This window comes from Oncorhynchus nerka, linkage group LG15, assembly GCF_034236695.1.
Source record: "Oncorhynchus nerka isolate Pitt River linkage group LG15, Oner_Uvic_2.0, whole genome shotgun sequence".
Classification (NCBI taxonomy): domain Eukaryota; kingdom Metazoa; phylum Chordata; class Actinopteri; order Salmoniformes; family Salmonidae; genus Oncorhynchus; species Oncorhynchus nerka.
The window spans coordinates 46,103,533-46,124,994 of NC_088410.1; the positions used below are offsets into that span (position 1 = coordinate 46,103,533).

General features: G+C 40.7%; 1 protein-coding gene across 7 annotated transcripts in view; it reads left to right on the top strand.

The window, feature by feature from the left end:
- The window catches only part of LOC115142790 (eukaryotic translation initiation factor 4B-like), a 45,518-nt gene extending 33,381 nt beyond the window's left edge, over nt 1–12,137 (top strand). For 3 of the 7 annotated variants that reach the window (XM_029682524.2, XM_029682526.2, XM_029682527.2), the window contains exons 11-13: nt 1,362–1,611; nt 10,503–10,575; nt 11,769–12,137. In XM_029682524.2, coding sequence (XP_029538384.2) covers nt 1,362–1,611; nt 10,503–10,575; nt 11,769–11,849 — 404 coding nt within the window. In that variant the 3' untranslated portion in view covers nt 11,850–12,137. Of the gene's footprint in view, nt 1–1,361; nt 1,612–2,828; nt 2,864–10,502; nt 10,576–11,768 lie in introns of those variants that run through there. The other 4 variants (XM_029682525.2, XM_065001634.1, XM_029682529.2 and 1 more) reach the window with 3 other exon arrangements.
- Nucleotides 12,138–21,462: the final 9,325 nt, after the last annotated feature.

Here is a 21,462-nt window from a genome sequence, read left to right on the forward strand (position 1 = left end):
GTCAAACATTTTGGGTAGCCTTCCACATGCTTTCCACAATAAGTTGGGGAATTTTGGCCCATTTCCTCCTGACAGAGCTGGTGTAACTGAATCTGGTAACTGAATCTGGTAACTGTAGGCCTCCTTGCTCGCACACGCTTTTTCAGTTCTGCCCACAAATGTTCTATGGGATTGAAGTCAGGGCTTTGTGATGGCCACTCCAATACCTTCACTTTGTTGTCCTTAAGCCATTTTGCCACAACTTTGGAAGTATGCTTGGGGTCATTGTTCATTTGGAAGACCCATTTGCGACCAAGCTTTAACTTCCTGACTGATGTCATGAGATGTTGCTTCAATATATCCACATTTTCCTCATGATGCCATCTATTTTGAAGTGCACCAGTCCCTCCTGCAGCAAAGCACCCCCACAACATGATGCTGCCAACCCTGTGCTTCATGGTTGGAATGGTGTTCTTCAGCTTGCAAGCCACCCCCTTTTTCCTACAAACATAACGATGGTCATTATGGCCAAACGGATCTATTTTCGTTTCATCAGACCAGAGGTAAAGTACCATCTTTGTCCCCGTGTGCAGTTGCAACCCGTAGTCTAGCTTTTTAATGGCGATTTAGGATCAGTGGCTTCTTTCTTGCTAAGCGGCCTTTCAGGTTATGTCGATATAGATACTTTTGTATCTTAACTCCAGCATCTTCACAAAGGCCTTTGCTGCTGTTCTGGGATTGATTTGCACTTTTTGCACCGAAGCACGTTTATCTCTAGGAGACAACGCTTCTCCTTCCTGAACAGTGTATGACTGCGTGGTCCCATAGTGTTTATACTTGCGTACTATTGTTTATACAGATGAACGTGGTACCTTCAGGCGTTTGGAAATTGCTCCCAAGGATGAACCAGACTTGTAGGTGTCTACAATTTGTTTTCTGAGGTCTTGGCTGATTTCTTTTTATTTTCCCCATGATGTCAAGCAAAGAGGCACTGAGTTTGAAGGTAAGGCCTTGAAATACATCCACAGGTACACCTCCAATTGACTCAAATGATGTCAATTAGCCTATCAGAAGCTTCTAAAAGCTGTTTAAAGGCACAGTCAACTTAGTGTATGTAAACTTCTGACCCACTGGAATTGTGATACAGTGAGTTTTATAAGTGAAATAATCTGTCTGTAAACAATTGTTGGAAAAATTACTTGTCATGCACAAAGTCCTAACCGACTTGCCAAAACTATAGTTTAACAAGAAATTTGTGGAGTGGTTGAAATGACTCTAACCTAAGTGCATGTAAACTTCAACTGTATTTGAATACTATGTATGGTCTTGCTTTGCATGTCTCTTCACCAAACTAAAATCACAGCATCCAATCTTTACCACAGCCTCACGGCGCAGAGAGAGCGAGCGCTCAGTGGAGAACGAAGTATTCAGCGGTAAGGAGGACGACCCTCCCTCTCCTGTGGCTCGCCCCTCTTCTGCCAACTCTTCCACCTTCTCATCCAAGGAGCCCCTCAAGGTGCCTGCACCGCCACCTAAGGATAATGTCTGGGCCAAGCGACCTGCATTGAGTACCGGGTCCAGCGAGGGATGCGCCCCTATCTCTACCAGTGACACGGCACCTCCCAAACTGAGGTCAGAACATGTTCTTATACGTCTTCTATATTGTATAGCATCTCTAGATAATGAAGTGGCCAATTATGTCTCGTATTGATGTCATATCCATTACCAAAAGCCTGTCTATTTTAACCTCTTCGATATAGGGGGTGCTATTTTAATTTTGGGATGAAAAACGTTCCCGTTTTAAACAAGATATATTGTCACGAAAAGATGCTCGACTATGCATATAATTGACAGCTTTGGAAAGAAAACTATGACGTTTCCAAAACTGCATAGATATTGTCTGTGAATGCCACAGAACTGATGTTACAGGCGAAACCCAGATAAAAATCCAATCAGGAAGTGCCACATTTTTTGAAACCGCCTCATGCCAATGACTCCTAATATGGCTGTGAATGAGCTACGAATGACCTTCCGTTTTCCACGCATTCCCCAATGTGTCTACAGCATTGTGACGTCTTTTTAGGCATTTCCCTTGAACAATGGCTGTAAGGGACCATATATGGCATGTGGTCACATGTTGTCTCCCGCAGAAAACCTTGCGTAAAATACTGAGGTAGCCATTTTTCCAATCGCTTCTTATGAGAAACCAATTGCCTCGACGGATATATTATCGAATACATATGTTAAAAACACCTTGAGGATGGATCCTAAACAACGTTTGCCGTGTTTCTGTCGATATTATGGAGCAAATTTTGAAAAAAGTTTGCCATTATAGTTGAAGTATTTTTTGGTCGATTTCTCAGCCAAAACTGATGAACAAACGGGACCTTTTTCACCTATAAAAATATTCTTTTTGGAAAAAAGGAAAATTTGCTATCTAACTGGGAGTCTCCTGAGTGAAAGCATCTGAAGTTCTTCAAAGGTAAATTATTTAATTTGGTTGCTTTTCTTATTTTCGTGAAAATGTTGCCTGCTGCCAGCAGAGCATAGCATTATGCCATGATAAACTTACACAAATGCTTGTCTAGCGTTGGCTGTAACGCATATTTTGAAAATCTGAGATGACAGTGTTGTTAACAAAAGGCTAAGCTTGTGTTTGAATATATTTATTTCATTTCATTTGCGATTTTCATGAATAGGAAAATTTGTGTTATGGTAATGCACTTGAGGCTATGATTACGCTCCCGGATACGGGATTGCTTGTCGCTAGAGGTGTGTCTAAGAGTAGTTTAGAATTGTTTTGTTGCAAGCTAGTTAGTTAAACGTCTGAATGTCCCATCTCTTTTCAGCTTGCGTTCTACAAATGAAAGAGGATCGAATAAGGGTAAGACTCGGAGACCGCAAAGAGGGGACCGACTAGGCCTTTCGGTCCTACTCTAAGAGATTCTGAGTGTGATTGACACTTTTGGGTTCTATTCACCCCTCACCGTTCAATCACTGTTGGATAATTATATTTTACAACATCACCAGGACTTGACATTGACTTTTATATGCACTTGTCCTTTGGACAAGTAGGAATTATTATATATATATATATTTATTTATTTATTTTTTCTTGTCCAAAAGCCCTAGTCACTTGTTTCAACAACAATAAGATTTAACACAGAATCAGACAAAAATGTAGGCTACACTCGACCTATTGGCTTCTTTGCATATTCAAGCCCGTCTCAAAATACAACACTGCCTCTAAGGCTCTCCTGGAGAATGGTTGGCATAGCCTGACAACGTACATTAAATTATTCTGCTGCTCTGTCGTTCGCTACATACTTTGGTCTGAGACTGCCATCATTGAAACTGTTTCTGGTGACGCTAACGAGGGGCGTCAGCTATTGGATCTGCTCTAACCAATCAGAGTATCAAAGCCGAATCTTCAAACTGCCGCTTTGCCCAAGTGTGTTCTGGGTCTGGCCCAACCCATTGGTTACTGGACCAATCAGACAGCCACGAATATGTTCACATTCGGTGACGGGTCGGGGATGTTCTCAGATCTAGACTCATTGGGGAGAAGAAACAAACGTCTATGGGTTTAGCGTTTAGCCAGAGCAAGGAGTCTGGGTAGCCAGGCAATGGTTCGCCACTCATTGGTTGCGTTTACACAGGCAGCCCAATTCTGATATTTTTACCAATTGATCTTTTGACCATTCATATCAGATCTTTTAACATCTGATATTTTTCAGAGCTGATCTGATTAGCCAAAGACCAATTGGTGGAAAAAATATCAGAATTGGACTAAAGTAAAACGTAGCCTTGGTGGCCTATAAAATATTGTAACATAAATGCACAACCAGATCGTTTTTGTCTTTATAAAATAATTCCTTCCACGGCTCAGAATTAAGGTCGTCTCTATAAATATGTCTACGGTTCATAACTCTCTGGGACAGTTCTGGGAGCACATTAAAACATTTAAAAAGCAATGAGGCGGATGTAACACTAAAATGTTAGTTTTATTTCTTCATATTATAAGCTCAACAATACGCACATGGCTTTAGGCTATGCACGAATGTTCCAAAATGCTATTAACGGGAAAACGCTAATCAAAAGCCCACCGCATGCCCTAGCGGTTTCAGGTGACAGATGAAAATACCCGTTAGAAATTAGAAAGGAGATCTAAAGATGCATCAACAGCTCGTCATTGTCGCAATGCATGCTAGATTTCGAATACACTTACTAACATACTGCATACTTAATGAGTATATACTATATACTATTAGTACATTTTAGAATACTGTAAATAAACGGTATCTTTTCAGTTGTGTACTAGTGCTTTGCCTGTCTACTGGAAATGGATGCTTTTGCTCTGCAAGCTCTTGCTAGCTTGTTAGCATAACAAATGAAAAGCTAAAAATGTTACGATTTTGGGTGTGTTCATAAATTCAATCTGGAGTGCCGGAGTGCGCTCTGGGCGTTCGTAAATCCAGAGCGTTGTCAGATTGTCTGTAAATTCAGTGATTCGCTCTCGGGGTGTTCACACTGGACGCTTTGGAGTAAAGCATTCAACGGCAGTAAAGCACCCAAGCGAACTGTCTAACGTTAGCTAGCTACTTCCAGACACAAATGAGAGAACACCTCACTGACAGTTTTACTCGCCCTAGCAGAGCTGATTAGGCTGTGTTCATGTTATACAGATCGTAGGTGACTAACTGTGCTGCTGGCAACGGGAGTAATGGGAGAATGGGAGTAACTCCCCAAATATAGTTGTGCCAAGCTTGTAGCATCATACCCAAGAAGACTTGAGGCTTTAATTGCTGCCAAAGCAAACATTTGAGAATATTTCTAAAAACCTGTTTATGCTTTGTCATTATGGGTTATTGTGTGTAGTGATGAGGGGGAAAAACTTTAATCCATTTTAGAATAAGGCTGTAAAAAATGTAGTAAATGGCTATGTTGACAGAATCAAGCCTTTAGACATTAATGTTAATTGTCCTATATTATATTTGTCAAACATGCCTATAGTTATGTTAAGTCTCATTAAAGTAGCAAATATGCATATCACCTACACTCTGTGTAGGCTTTATTTATATACATGAACAATAGATTTGAGTTTTATTCCCATGTTGGCCTCTGATGATCCATTTCTGATCTGGGTAATTGTTTGATTTTGGTTTTCTTTAATTGTCCATTTGGACAACTTAAATCTATATTCTTATTGTCAAGAAATAGTTTTAACCCTTGTCCGGGACAAGCGTTAATGTCGAGCCCTGATCACTTTCCAATTCTAAAATATACTGAACAAAAATATAAACGCACCATGCAACAATTGCACCTTTTCTCTGAGTTACAGTTCATATAAGGAACATATGACTGGGTAGGTGCAGAGGCACACCCACTTAAGTCAACTACTTGGGAGCCAGACCCAGCCACAAAATGGCTTTATTACAGACAAATACTCCTCAGCAACGTTCCCTTCAGACCCCAGTAAGACTAGCTGTCGCCATTGGCGTCAGCTAATGGGGAACGTAATATTTCAAATCAAAATCCCTCTCCTCAGACGATCCCTCAGGTGAAAGAAGCCACATGTGTAAGTCTTGGGCTGGCGTGGTTGAGGCCGGTTGGACGTACTGACAAATTCTTAAAATGGAAGAGAATTTCTCTACCATAAGCAACATTCAATTCTCCGGTAGCAGCTCTGGTGGACATTCCTGCAGTCAGCATGACAATTGCACTCTCCCTCAACTTGAAACATCTGTGGCATTCTGTTGTGTGACAAAACGGTACATTTTAGTGGTATTTTATTGTCCCCAACACAAGGTGCACCTGTGTAATTATATATATATATATACCTTTATTTAACTAAGTCACAAATTCCTATTTTCAATGACGGCCTAGGAACAGTGGGTTAACTTCTCTGGGATCGTTCGGGACGCTAGTTTCCCACCTCACCAACAGCCAGTGAAATTGCAGGGCGCCAAATTCAAAACAAATCTCATAACTAAAATTCCTCAACCATACAAGTATTTTACACCATTTTAAAGATACACTTCTCGTTAATCCAACCACAGTGTCCGATTTGAAAAAGGCTTTTTGGCGAAAGCAGAACATATTATTATGTTAGGTCTGCAACTAGTCACAGAAAGCATTCAGCCATTTTCCAACCAAAGAGAGGTGTCACAAAAAGCAGAAATATAGATAAAATTAATCACTAACCTTTGACGATATTCATCAGATGACACTCCCAGGACTAATGTTACACAATACATGTATGTTTTGTTAGATCAAGTTCATATTTATATCCAAAAACCTCAGTTTACATTGGCGCCATATTCAGAAATGCCTCCAAAACATCCGGAGAAATTGCAAATAACAGAAATACTCATCATAAACTTTGATGAAAGATAGAATTAAAGATAAACTTGTTCTTAATGCAACTGCTGTGTCAGATTTCAAAAAAGCTTTATGGCAAAAGCACAATATTCAATAATCTGAGAACAGCGTTCAACCACAAAAGCAAGCCCATACAGTTATCCGCCAAATTGTGGAGTCAACAAAAGTCATAAATAGCATTCTAAATCTTCACTTCCCTTTGCTGATCTTCGTCGGAATGCACTCCCAGGACTTCCACAAGAAATGTTCGATTACGTCCATATTTATGTCCAAATACCTCAGTTTTGTTCACGTTTAGTTCACTATTCCAAAGGCACAATGCGCGAGCGCAAAATCCAGACGAGAAGTCAAGAGTTCCATTACAGTTTGTAGAAACCTGTCAAAAGATGTTTACAATCAATCCTTAGGGTCTTTTTATAATCAATCTTCAATAATATTCCAACCGGACAATAGCGTATTCATTACAGAGGAAATGGAAAGAACGGTGCGCCCGCGTGACCGCTCAGTAAACAACTGATTGGCCTCAGCCTAGTCCACTTGTTGAAACAGCTCTTATTCGACACCCTTCCACAATAGAAGCCTCAAACAACTTTCTAAAGACTGTTGACATCTGCTGGAAGCCTTGGGAAGTGCAATCTGGCCCCATAGACACAGCATATTGGATAGACAATCACTTAAATGAAACTACAAAACTCAGATTTCCCACTTCCTGGTTGGATTTGTCTCAGGTTTTTGCCTGCCATATGAGTTATGTTATACTCAGACATCATTCAAACAGTTTTAGAAACTTCAGTGTTTTCTATCCAATACTACTAATCATATGCATATATTAGAATCTGGGACAGAATAGCAAACAGTTTACTCTGGGCACCTTATTCATCCAAGCTTCTCAATACTGCCCCCCTGTCACCAAGAAGTTAACTGCCTTGTTCAGGGGCAGAACGACAGATTTGTACCATGTCAGCTCGGGGATTCGATCTTGCAACCTTTCGCTGACTAGTCCAACGCTCCAACCACTAGGCTAGCTGCCATGCGGTTTAATCAATTTCTTGATATGCCACACCTGTCAGGTCGATGGATTATCTTGGCAATAGAGAAATGCTCACTAACAGGGATGTAAATAAATGTGTTCACAATAAGCTTTTTGTGCGTATTGAACATTTCTGGGATCTTATTTCAGCTCATGAAATACTTTACATGTTGAGTTTTATTTTTTTTGTTCCGTATAAATTGGTGATTGTTTCCCCTTCTAGCTCTTTCTACCCTTCTAGCGTTTCATGATTAGCTAAAGCAGAGGATATGGGAGCGATTGGGTGGATTTGAACGAGGAGGCCATGTCTTGACTGAAATGAATTGAAGAGTAGCACTGCCCAATTCTGGTCCTGGATAATCTCTCCTGTTGGTTCTCTTGTCTTGTTTCATTGGCTAGCTGGTCTGGAGGTTTGACGACAAGCAATGTGGAAGCTCGCCCACCAGTACTTCACTCACACACAATAATTTCAAATTCATGTGGATGATGAGATGGGACAACGGAAGTAACTTTGAATAATTGGAATCACTCTAATTTACTGAATTGTCAGTTGAAACAAAACCCAGGAAAGAGGAGACGGCAGGAACGAAACTGGGCAGCCCTGTTGTAACGCAAAGTGGGGAACGCTTGGTCCTGTACGGGTGCAGTGTCTGCTACTTTCCCAGGGTAGTATTTAAAAGGCACCAAAGGACCTGAATCCAGTAGAAATAACACACTTTTCCATAAAATGTGTTCTCTAGTTTGTTCCTTGTGTACACACCCCTGGTGTTATCAAGCTGTTGACAGATTTTGTCATAAATATGACAGTAACTCATGGGGAAATTAAGAGCAGTAAATATTTAATGGCTCTATTTTCTTAATCAGGTGACTGCTGTCATTCAGCAAAAACAGCAGACCCTGTGGCTATTAAGGAAAATAGGTTCTCCAGGCCCAGGTTGTTTTCAAGATTACAAAAGTTTGAACTGTGAACCTCCCAATCGACACTAGATGTTTTGTATAACTGCGCAAATGTAATGATCTTGAACGCAACCTGGGCTGTTGGCTGTATGGAATGCAGTTGTACGCAACCTGGGCCGTAGGCTGTGTGGAATTCTGTTGTAGCCTTTAGTGGAGTTCCCGTCACCCAAACCCCTCCTTCAATCCTCACTGTTTGGGCTCTCCCTTCCAGACGAGAATAAAGTGGACGGTGTGCATCTGGACTGGGGCCCCCCATGGGGGAGAGGGCGGGCCGCAGGGCGGGGCCGAGGAGAGGGGGCCAACAGAGACCGACGAAGGAAGGAAGACTGGTCAGCCCAAAACGAGTGGCATTAGTGGAATAGGCAGGGTATTGCAGCCAGGGCACCTCTAAAGGTTGGTTTATGGTTGGTGCGTCAACCGTTGTTGGGAAAGAAGAAAGTTAAAAGAAATGCAATTGCTACCCTTATCCTTCAAAACAAAGGTCCTCAAATGCTTGCTAGCTAAGTGGAAGCGCCTTCACCAGGGCCCAATACTGTTCTCAGTGAGGAGAATGTGGATGCAACCGCCTATTCCTCGACTCATGCCTTTCCCAAAGGTGACTGCACAGCATGAGACAAGAAGCAAGGGCTAGCTTGCCTTAACTACAAAAGCACAACATGATCATTTGGAAGTTTTGAACATTAAGTTACCATGACTGTATTATGTAAATATTAATGATAAAATAACAACCGCGTAAGGGTTGTAGTGAATGCTTGTGGGGAGTAAAATTCACACTTTTAGACTTTGTTTAGATAGCTAATTCCAGTGTGGGACTCCACGAACTGTCAGCGCATTTTATGCACTGTATACATCTTACACTCCAGAACAGTAGTTAGCGATGTCAGTGTAAATGTAAGAAAACGTAAAATCGCAAGCTAGCAAACTAGTTTTGTTCCAGGACCTTGTGTGCGTTTGACTAATTAGTGAGAATTCTTTTTTTTTTATCCCTTTTTTTTTTTCTCCCCAATTTTGTGGTATCCAATTGGTAGGACTCGGGAGAGGCGAAGGTGGAGAGCCGTGCGTCCTCCGAAACACAACCCAACCAAGCCGCACTGCTTCTTGGCACAATGCCCACTTAACCTGGAAACCAGCCACACCAATGTGTCGGAGGAAACACCGTACACCTGGCGCCCTTGTCAGCGTGCACTGCGCCCGGGCCGCCACAGGAGTCGCTAGTGCGTGACGGGACAAGGACATCCCTGCCGGCCTAACCCGGACGACGCTGGCCCAATTGTGCGCCGCCCCATGGGTCTCCCGGTCGCGGCCGGCTGCGACAGAGCCTGGACACGAACCCAGAATCTCTAGTGGCTGGCACAGCTTGCACTGCAATGCAGTGGCTTAGACCATTGCGCCACTCGGGAGGCAGCAGCTAGCTCACTTGTTACCTTGCCAGCAACACTCAGCATTCTTGCTAGCTTGTTGGCTAGCCATGCAAAGAATAAATATGATTAGAAATATTTCACTAGTATTCTAGTATTTGCTTGCAAGGTGCCTAACTTGGCGATCCAAAATATCTTTGGTAATAGTACTGGCTGATTTCGCCTTGGTTTTCCTCATGAAAAAAAAATCCCACTGAAATAGAGGTTTGTGACTTGGAGGTGTGCGTTCATGTGGGTGTTTTCTTGCATGTGTCGTTGCAAGTGGAAACGTTTTTTTGTCCACTTCTTTAAACTGGATGGAACTGGTTAAGATTGCATACGTTCTCATGTTGTTTTCACAGAGATGTTGGTCAGTATCCCCAACTTATAACATTTGTGTTCTAGCCCCGCAAAAACACACCTGAGCTTGACTATTATTAGTTGAGTAGTTAAATCAGGAATGCTTGTTTGGGCCTTAAACAGAAATGTGTCATGTTGATGACATAAGTCTAAATCACCAACAGGAGTGTTAACTGTTAACCAGTCTTTAGAGGTTATTCAAGAGATTGTGAGGGTGAATATTATTAGTTTTCTCCTGCATATCCACTTATGAGTGGATCATATTGGATCAATTGGAATTATTTGGTGTCCTACTGTTGAGCAGTGTGCTAGTGCCAGTTTGTGCACTCACAGGCTCTGACCTGCCGCAAGACTTAGCTGGACAGTGAAGTTTATCTTGGTCTTTATTCTGTTTGTAGAAAGTCTAAAAGAAGAGGCCGAGACTCAAGACCTGCACCAGAGCCAAAGAAATACGAAGAGTCCCCCACCCTTGTGAGTTCTGGTGCCACATAAAGTGGTCTTGACACACCCCATAGTGTATTTTCCCCAAACCCCCACACACAATTCCCACCTCCCATGTAAAGTTTTGATGATACAGGGGTAGTTTCAGTTTCTGAATAATCAATCTTCCACTGAAAGTCTTCAGTCCTTTACCGCATTTATCCCTTCACATTGGCTTCAGTCCTCTACTGAAACTGCCCGCCTTTCAGTGTCCCTCATCGTCGCAAGCCTTTTTCCTCAGTTTCCTTTTTTGTTCTTCTGTCTTTTTGGCTTTTATTGCAAAGTCATATAACAGGAAAAACATGGGTCACATTTTGACACGTTTTCTAATATATATATATATATATATATATATATATATATATATATATATATACACACACAAAAGAGTTATGCATACATATAATGCACAGGCAGGTACAGTGTAATTACAGTTTAGGTGCACAGTGTGATATAGTTCTAAGACTACCCAAACCGTCCGTGCGCCATTGTGTGCAAATTGATTTTGTCCCCCCACACCAAATGCAATCACGAAACGTAGGTTGAAATATCAAAACAAACTCTGAAGCAATTACATCAATTTGGGGACAGGTCGAAAAGCATTAAACATTTATGGCAATTTAGCTAGCTAATTTGTCCTATTTAGCTAGCTTACTGTTTCAAGCTAATTTGTCCTGGGATATAAACATTGAGTTTTTATTTTACCTGAAATGCACAAGGTCCTCTACTCCGACAATAAATCCACACATAAAACAGTCAACAGAATAGTTTCTAGTCATCTCTCCTCCCACGCTTTTTCTTCTTTGTACTTTATATTGCGATTGGCATCTAACTTTCATAGTTACCATGACTGACTGAACTCGGTTCATCTTTCAATCACCCATGTGGGTATAACCAATGAGATGGGAGAGGCAGGACTTGCACAGCGGTCAGCGTCACAAATAGAACTGACTTCCAATTTAGCAACACAGACGCTTGTTGGCGCTATAATTGCATAGCATGTATGTTTAAATTTATTTTGCGACGTGAGTGGTGTGGTCAGCATATTACAACAACTGTTATATCCGTTACCTGTAGTTGCACTGTACCATGTAAATGCATAAGTATTTAGAACTTTTATTGTAAAGTGGGACCAAGTGAGCAATGTTAGGATCTCTCCTGCTCTATTTTGTTTTTTGTTTCAGAAATTCAGCTCACCCGGTAAATACGCTGCTCTGCTAATGGACAGAGAGCAAGGAGATGACGCAGAGAATGGTGTGGAATAAAACCAGAAGGGGAGAAAGAAGAGGAAATCCAGAATATCACATTAAATATGAACATCTCCTCACCTAGGGTAGAGGCACCTGGGGAAAAAGTCATCACTCCTTCCTTCTTTATTCAAAACCCATCCCAGACCCCTTCCCTACCCCCTCTCTTCAGGACTTTTCAGTTTCTAAAAAGAGTAGTCACATACTGGACTTGTTTTAAATGGAAAAGGTAAGAGGAGTAGTCGACACTCAAGAAAAGAGAATTTAATTAATTGTAATAAAAAAATAAAGTGGTGTAAAAAATGATTGCTTATGTTTATGGTATTCGTTGGGTTTCATCCCTCTCCCCAGCGGAATAGGAAGAAGTTTGTTACTGGATCCTGACTTTCCAGGCTGACCTACCTGACCTTATGTGCAGTAAAAAAGCCAGTATTTAACTGACAGAATAGGATAAAGGTACAGTACAGTGCCTTCGGAAAGTATTCAGACCCCTTCACTTTTTCCACATTTTGTTACATTGCAGCCTTATTCTAAAATTGATTAAATAAATAACAAGTCCTCAGCTATCTACACTAGCCCACAATGACGATTCAAAAACAGGTTTTTAGGAATCTTTGCGTATTAGTATTTATTAAAAATAAAAACCATACCTTATTTACATAAGTATTCAGACCCTTTGCTGTGAGACTTGAAATTGAGCTCAGGTGCATCCTGTTTCCATTGATCATCCTTGATGTTTATACAACTTGATTTAGAGTTCACCTGTGGAAAAATTATAATGATTGGACATGATTTGGAAAGGCACACACCTGTCTATATAAAGGTCCCACAGTGGACAGTGCATGTCAGAACAAAAACCAAGCCATGAGGTCAAAGGAATTGTCCATAAAGCTCAGACAGGATTGTTTCAAGGAACAGATCTGGGGAAGGGTACCAAAAAATATCTGCAGCACTGATGGTCCCCAAGAACCCAGTGGCCTCCATCATTCTTAAATGGAAGACATTTGGCATCCCCAAGACTTCCTAGAGCAGGCTACCTTGCCAAATTGAGTAGCCTTGGCCAGAGAGGTGACCAAGAACCTGATGGTCACTCTTGACAGAGCTCCAGAGTTCCTCTGTGGAGATGGGAGAACCTTCCATGAGGCCAACCATCTCTGCAGCACTCTACCAATCAGGCCTTTATGTTAGTGGCCAGCCAAAAGCCACTCAATAAAAGGCACATGACAGCCTTCTTGGAGTTTGCCAAAAGGCACCTAAAAACAAGTTTCTCTGGTCTGATGAAACCAAGATTGAACTGTTTTGCCTGAATGCCAAGTGTCACGTCTGGAGGAAACCTGGCACCATCCCTACGGTGAAGCGTGGTGGCTGTGGGGATGTTTTTCAGCAGTAGGGACTGGGAGGCTAGTGAAGATGGAGGGAAAGATAAACGGAGCAAAGTACAGAGATCCTTGATGAAAACCTGCTCCAGAGCGCTCAGGACATCAGACTGGGGTGAAGGTTCACCTTCCAACAGGACAACGCAGGAGTGGCTTCAGGACAAGTCTCAATGTCCTTGAGAAGCCCAGCTAGAGCATGGACTTGAACCCGATCGAACATCTCTGGAGAGACCTGAAAATAGATGTGCAGTAACGCTCCCCATCCAACCTGAAAGCGCTTGAGAAGATCTGCATAGAAGAATGGGAGAAGCTCCCCAAATAAAGGTGTGCCAAGCTTGTAGCGTCATATCCAAGAAGACTTGAGGCTGTAATCGCTGCCAAAGGTGCTTCAACAAAGTACTGGGAAAATATCAAAATATTTATGTCAATTGAATATTTTGTTTTTTATTTGTAATAAATTTGCAAACATTTCTAAAACTCTTTTCTTTGTCATTATGTGGTATGTGTAGATTGAGAGGGGGGGGGGGGGCAATTTGATACATTTTAGAATAAACTAATTTAACAATGTGGGGGAAAAATCTAGCTCTTGAGTACTTTCCGAATGCACTGTACATATTGTCACAGAGTACCCTGATTGGTCCAGCCAACACTAACGATGACATAGTTCTCAATGGGTGTGCCTGTTTTGCACAGCTAGCTCATGGTGAACCACGAAAGCGGCAAAGGAGGAGTTTGCTGTTGTATTTGAGTACTGTAGAGCCTGGGAGCTGTGAATGGCATCACTAAGTAAAGCGTGACGGAGAGATTCAGACTGATCAAAATATGAAGAATAGTTTTTCAGATGGCACCATGACACTGCCATTTTCCTCATTGTTGATCAATTATCAGAAGTTCTCCTCCACCTGCAATTTGGTTTTTGACCCGTCTGTTTGGAGTGGGGCGTTTGTCACTGGGCTCCTAAATTGCAAATCGAGTGCGAACTCCGCCCAACCGGCCAATAACCAGGTGTCCCCCGCAAAACAAGCGCGCCCCCCCCCCATGGAAATCTAGCATTGCTATGGGGCAATGTGATGTCCAAGGATGCTACTACAAGTGTAGCATAGCTAACTTTAGCTAGCATGCAATGCTACTGATCTGTTGATGTATTGGGAAGGTGTTTCCATGGTAGTGTTTTTGAGAAGTAGCTTTTATAATTCTTATTCATAAAGGGGTTTTGATTTCTGAGGTTGTATGCATAGGCTTTGGGGAGAATACTTGTTTAATCCCTTTGGAAAAAGGCCCATACTGACTGTCCATGAGGAATGACAATTAATTATTGTCTTCACAGTGTAATGGAAACCTTAACTTGCAATCTTTGAGCCTTTTAACTTAACTACTTGGAATAATAAATTGGCTGTAAATGTTATTTGAGCTTTTGCTTATACCAGAGTTGATGTGGTGTGAAGGTTTTCATATAAACTGCATCCTAATTCCCAATTTAATCAGATAAATGAATATTTCTCCCATATTTTGATAAGTTTCCATGTAACTCAAAGCTGTGAAGATGCTTGCACATCACTTATTCAACAGGGATCTTTAGGTGGGTCATAATCCTGACAGAATTTGGCAGCCAACGGCAACAATGACTCACTAAACCGAACTAAATCTCGTCACCGTTATCCCCTATCACAGTGCAGATGTTTGTTTTTCAACACAGTGATGCAATAATGACATCAATTAAAAGCCATCAAGTTCAACACATTTCGTCCAGCTGTTGCTCAAGACAGGATTTAAGGATTACTCTGAGATGACATTTTCTCATTTTGAAGTGATTGATTAATTGGGCCTGTGCATGACAGTACATATGTGGTCATGTATTTACAGTACATCTGGTAGATGTACTTAATTGATACTTAAAATACTTAAATACTCAATACTTAATTGTGTTGACATGTACATTGGGGGTGTTTTGTTTTTTTATTACATGAAATTAGCTTTAAAACTGCAACATTTTCTAGCAGGAAACTAGCTTGGGATTCTTGATAGTCGGGACAATCCTTGTCTGGCAGGGAAACTTTATATATAGTTGTGTTATTTGAGATTAACATTTACTTTCAGGGAAATTTTGTTTTTGGAATTTTCTAAAATATTTTCAATAATAATTATATTCTATTTTTGGGTCTACAGTGCATTCAGAAAGTATTCAGACCCCTTGACTACGTTACAGCCTTATTCTAAAATTTATAAGTTTTCCCCCAAAATCAATCTACACACAATACCACATAATGACAAAGCAAAAACACATTTACAAATGGTTGTATAATTCAGACCCTTTACTCTGTACTTTTGTTGAAGCACCTTTTGGCAGCGATTACCCCCTCGAGTCTTCTTGGGTATGACACTACAAGCTTACCACACCTGTATTTGGGGAGTTTCTCCCATTCTCTAAAGATCCTCTCAAGCTCTGTCAGGTTGGATGGGGAGCGTTGCTACACAGCTATTTTCAGGTCTCTCCAGAGATGTTTGATCGGGTTCAAGTCAGGGCTCTGGCTGGGGCACTTAAGGGCATGCAGAGACTTGTCCTCAAGCCACTCCTGCATTGTCTTGGCTGTGTGCTTAGGGTCGTTCCTGTTGGAAGGTGAACCTTTGCCCCAGTCTGAGGTCTTGAGCGCTCTAGAGCAGGTTTTCATCAAGGATCTCTCTGTACATCTTTCTGTTAATCCTGACTAGTCTGTTTGCTGCTGAAAAACATCCCCACAGCATGATGCTGCCACAACCACGCTTCACCATAGGGATTGTGCCAGGTTTCCTCCAGATGTGATGCTTGGCATTCAAGCCAAAGAGTCTAATCTTTGTTTCAACAGACCAGAGAATCTTGTTTCTCATGGTCTGAGAGTCTTTAGGTGCCTTTTGGCAAACTCCAAGTGGGCTGTAATGGGCCTTTTCCTGAGGAATGACTTCAGTCTGACCACTCTACCATAAAGGCCTGATTTGGTGTAGTGTTGCAGAGATGGTTGAACTAATGGAAGGTTCTCCCCTCTACACAGAGGAACTCTGGAGCTCTGTCAGTGACCATTGGGTTCTTGGTCACCTCCCTGACCAAGGCCCTTCTCCTGATTTCTCAGTTTGGACAGGCGGCCAGCTCTAGGAAGAGTCTTGGTGGTTCCAAACTTCTTCCAGTGACGAATGATGGAGGTCACTGTGTTTTTGGAGACCTTCAAGGCTGCAGAAATGTTTTGGTATCCTTCCCCAGATCTGTGCCTCGACACAATCCTGTCTCGGAGCTCTATGGACATTTCCTTTGACCTCATGGCTCTGAGATGCACTGTCAACTGTGGGACCTTTTTTATATGGACGTGTGTGCCTTTCCAAATCATGTCCAATCAATTCAATTTACCCAAGGTGGACTCCAATGAAGTTGTCGAAACATCAAGGATGATCAATGGAAACAGGATGCGTCTGAACTCAATTTCAGAGTCTTATAGCAAAGGGTCTGACTACTTATGTAAATAATGTATTACTGTTTTTTATTTAATACTTTTGCAAACATTTCTTGATTTGTCATTATGGTATATTGTTTGTAGATTGAGGAAAAACAATATTTTAATCCATTCTAGAATAAGTCTAAAAAATGTGGAAAAAGTGAAAGTCTGAATACTTTCCAAAAGCACTGTATGGAAATGCCCTTGTACTGAGCAAAGGATCCCAATTTGAAGCTCTCCAAAAAGTGTCAAATTCAAAAAACAGGTAATCGTGGATATTAATTGGCCTACACACAACCCCATAATGTCTGTAATTGTATTACAAATACATCAAATTAAGAATTCAACACTTTTATGGCAAGCCTAAATAAATTCAGGAGTAAAAATCTACTCAAGGCGCATAGGTTGCATGCACTCACTCTGTGTAGTAATAGTGACTGACTCATCTCTGTACACCCCCCCCTTCAAACACAGAACCACAAAAAGCAGGTTTTCCACTGCCTTGCAAAGAAGGCACCAAGATGTAATATTTTAACCAAAATTCATATTCTATTTAATTAGGTTTTAGTCGTAAAATAACTGAGGAAAAACAACCTTGCTTCTGTGTATACAACTTGAAAGAAGAAAAATTCAAATAGTCAACTCTGTAAAACATGAACTCTCTGTCAGAGTGCTGAAAGATCTGGGAATGTTTTTTTTTGGGGGGGGGGGGGGTATTCAAATTCATGTTTTACAAATGTTTGTATTTAACTTAGATGTTTTTTGAGGCGAAAACTTCTATCTGTCAACTCCGTCACTGAACTCTAACCCCTTAAGATCTTTTTATTCTGAAAAAGTATTTTAATCCCTGTTCTGCAACATACTCTTAAACAATTTAAGTATTTGCTGTGCTGATGGATTGTTTGCTTTATAAATGTTTAATGTTCTAAATCTAGAAAAACATGCCAAAATGCTAAATAAATTAGCCCTGGAGTGTGTTATAAAACAAAATAATATGTTTGGAGATTTGTATTACATATGAATAACCAAATGTTAGAATTAAACAGAATGTTAGAATCCTTTACAGTGTGATTGGGGATACTTTGGTCTATCAAAATATATAGTTCAAATGTACATTTTAAGACAAATATTAGTGGGGGGAAAAGTTGAGGTTGTGTATCAATGTATCCATGAACTCTAAAACGGCAAATTGTCTCTCTGGTTCATGGCAAAACGTGTAACATAGCATGAGATTAGCTTTAAAACTGCCCCATGGCACAACATTTGTTGATAGATAGACTTATTTATAATTTTGAGCGGTTGGGTGGCGCTTTGCTCGGACCTTGTGGTGGGCCGCGAAACTGCGATACACCATTGTCATTAATCAACAATAAACAGATGTCATAGTTTGCATTGTGCCTCAGTTAAAACGATATAAATTATGTAGAACAGGTCATTGTCATGCAGAATGTAGGGAATTGTTCAAAATATTTCTCAAACCATTGTTTCACTTTTTTTTTTTTTGTATACGACCAAAGCAAGACTAATTTGGACAGCTAATTTGCCTAAATATTTTGATAACTTTTTTTTTTTGTAAGTTTGAAATTGGCATGGTCTAATTGATTCAACAAACGAAAAACACATCTGTTTAACTTTTAAAATAATATATTAACCAGAAAATGTAACATTTCTGTGGGGCATCCTATATTATGAAGACCGCTTGATCTACTCAGGGTTTTCTAAAGTTTACCAGCTTCAGTTAGCTTCACGTTCCAGCTCAGTCTTCATCCGTAGTAAGACGGTGGATAACTGCGCATGCATATGTCGCACGTGGCTAGACGAACACTGAATTCTTAATTTACAGTGAGGTGGGAAAGTATTTGATCCCCTGCTGATTTTGTACGTTTGCCCACTGACAAAGAAATGATCCGTCTATAATTTTAATGGTAGGTTTATTTGAACAGTGAGAGACAGAATAACAACACAAAAATCCAGAAAAACGCATGTCAAAAATGTTATAAATATATTTGCATTTTAATGAGGGAAATAAGTATTTGACCCCTCTGCAAAACATTACTTAGTACTTGGTGGCAAAACCCTTGTTGGCAATCAGAGGTCAGACGTTTCTTGTAGTTGGCCACCTGGTTTGCACACATCTCAGGAGGGATTTTGTCCCACTCTTTGCAGATCTTCTCCAAGTCATTAAGGTTTCGAGGGTGACGTTTGGCAATTTAAACCTTCAGCTCCTACAGATTTTCTATGGGATTAAGGTCTGGAGACTGGCTAGGCCACTCCGGGACCTTAATGTGCTTCTTCTTGAGCCACTCGTTTGTTGCCTTGGCCGTGTGTTTTGGGTCATTGTCATGCTGGAATACCCATCCACGATGCATTTTCAATGCCCTGGCCGAGGGAAGGAGATTCTCACCCAAGATTTGACGATACATGGCACCGTCAATCGTACCTTTGATGCGGTGAAGTTGTCCTGTCCCCTTAGCAGAAAAACACCCCAAAGCATAATGTTTCCACCTCCATGTTTGACAGTGGGGATGGTGTTCTTGAGGTCATTGGCAGCATTCCTCCTCCAAACACGGCGAGTTTAGTTGATGCCAAAGAGCTCCATTTTGGTCTCATCTGACCACAACACTTTCACCCAGTTGTCCATTCAGATGTTCATTTGCAAACTTCAGACGGGCATGTATATGTGCTTTCTTGAGCAGGGGGACCTTGCAGTCGCTATAGGATTTCAGTCCTTCACGGCGTAGTGTGTTACCAATTGTTTTCTTGGTGACTATGGTCCCAGCTGCCTTGAGATCATTGACAAGATCCTCCTGTGTAGTTCTGGGCAGATTTGTCACCGTTCTCATGATCATTGCAACTCCACGAGGTGAGATCTTGCATGGAGCCCCAGGCCGAGGGTGATTGACAGTTCTTTTGTTTCTTCCATTTGCGAATAATCGCACCAACTGTTGTCACCTTCTCACAAAGCTGCTTGACGATGGTCTTGTAGCCCATTCCAGCCTTGTGTAGGTCTACAATCTTGAACCTGACATCCTTGGAGAGCTCTTTGGTCTTGGCCATGGTGGAGAGTTTGGAATCTGATTGATTGATTGCTTCTGTGGACAGGTGTCTTTTATACAAGTAATAAACTGAGATTAGGAGCACTCCCTTTTAAATGTGTGCTCCTAATCTCAGCCCGTTATCTGTAGAAAAGACACCTGGGAGCCAGAAATCTTTCTGAGAGGGGGTCAAATACTTATTTACCTCATTAATGTGCAAATCAATTTATAACATTTTTGACATGTGTTTTTCTGGATTTTTTTGTTATTCTGTCTCTCACTGTTCAAATAAACCTACCATTAAAATTATAGACTGATCATTTCTTTGTCAGTGGGCAAACGTACAAAATCAGCAGGGGATCAAATACTTTTTTCCCTCACTGTTTACAATGCTGAAACATCAATCAATGGGCAAGTCAGTGCCACTTTTTTTTCATTTGTGCCGAAATCAAAATGAAGGAAAAGTTATATTGCTAATAAAGCAGGCTATGGTGTGAAATAGTACCATCTCTATTTTATTACTTATCGTTAATGCCATCTTTGGTGTGCTTATCAATGCATGAACACCTTTTTTCCAACTCCTATCAATAAACTAATTTGAACATAGTAGTAATAATAATTGTATTTGTCCATACAAAAGTTTTACTGTGCTGTAAACCCACAATTTACACTGGTGTTAAATTTGGGTTTTTCTTTAGTCAAAATATTGTAATTCCCCTAGCCCCTAGGGGGCGCTATAGTATTGTAGATCATAGAATGTTCAATCAGGCGGTGAGTGAGAAACCGCGCCAGTCAGATACCATCACGAGCTAGCAAGAGTAATATACCATAGAGTTAACCAGAGCGGAAACTGAATTCTCTAGTGTTTTCTACACCTGCATTGCTTGCTGTTTGGGGTTTTAGGCTGGGTTTCTGTACAGCACTTTGAGATATCAGCTGATGTACGAAGGGCTATATAAATAAATTTGATTTGATTTTGAGTGATATTACTTTTCAAGTTTGTTTTGTTTCAAGACCTTGTGTGCTTATCAGGAACAGTGTTTGAAGATGTATTAATATTGTCAAAATCATGTACTCCGGTTAGTTACTTAGCTTGTTTTCTACTAGCATGCTAAGAAAAGCCATTGCACTAGCATGTCATTAGCAGGGTTTTGTAGAATAATTATATTACTGTCATGTTCATTTTGAGTTTTGTAACTTTAAACCAATTGGAGTTAAATGTGTAAATGAGAAAGTGTAGTTTTTAACTCGTATGAAGTGTTAATTATGTCTAGTTACTTGTATTGCTGATGGGGCTAGCTCTTGAGTGATCATTCTAGAATGTGTTGTCATTTTTTCTCGCTCATGGAACTAAGCTAATTTTATTGAAATGGTGTTTAAATTAGAGATGCTATTATTAATGTTGTGAATTTTGAAAAAAAAATATTTTTTAAATGGAGATGCTATTGTATGTAAATATGTTGTGCTAAGCTCTTTACTTTAGCATTTACTTGATGACTTTTGTACAATACTGTTGCTACCCGTTTTTATGGCAGTCATTGTAATGTTTGTATTGAATTGAGAAGTTTTACCACTAACTATGAGATTCTGACTGAGATCCTGTGCTCTCTGCAGTTTTTTATGTTTTTTATTGGTTGATTCTAAGACCAGAATGAAGGTGATTCAGTGATCTCAAAGAAGAATGGCGAACTAACCACCAACGACCCATTTGACTCGACTGGCGCATTGCAGGCTGCACCACTGTATTTGCTTCTTCGAC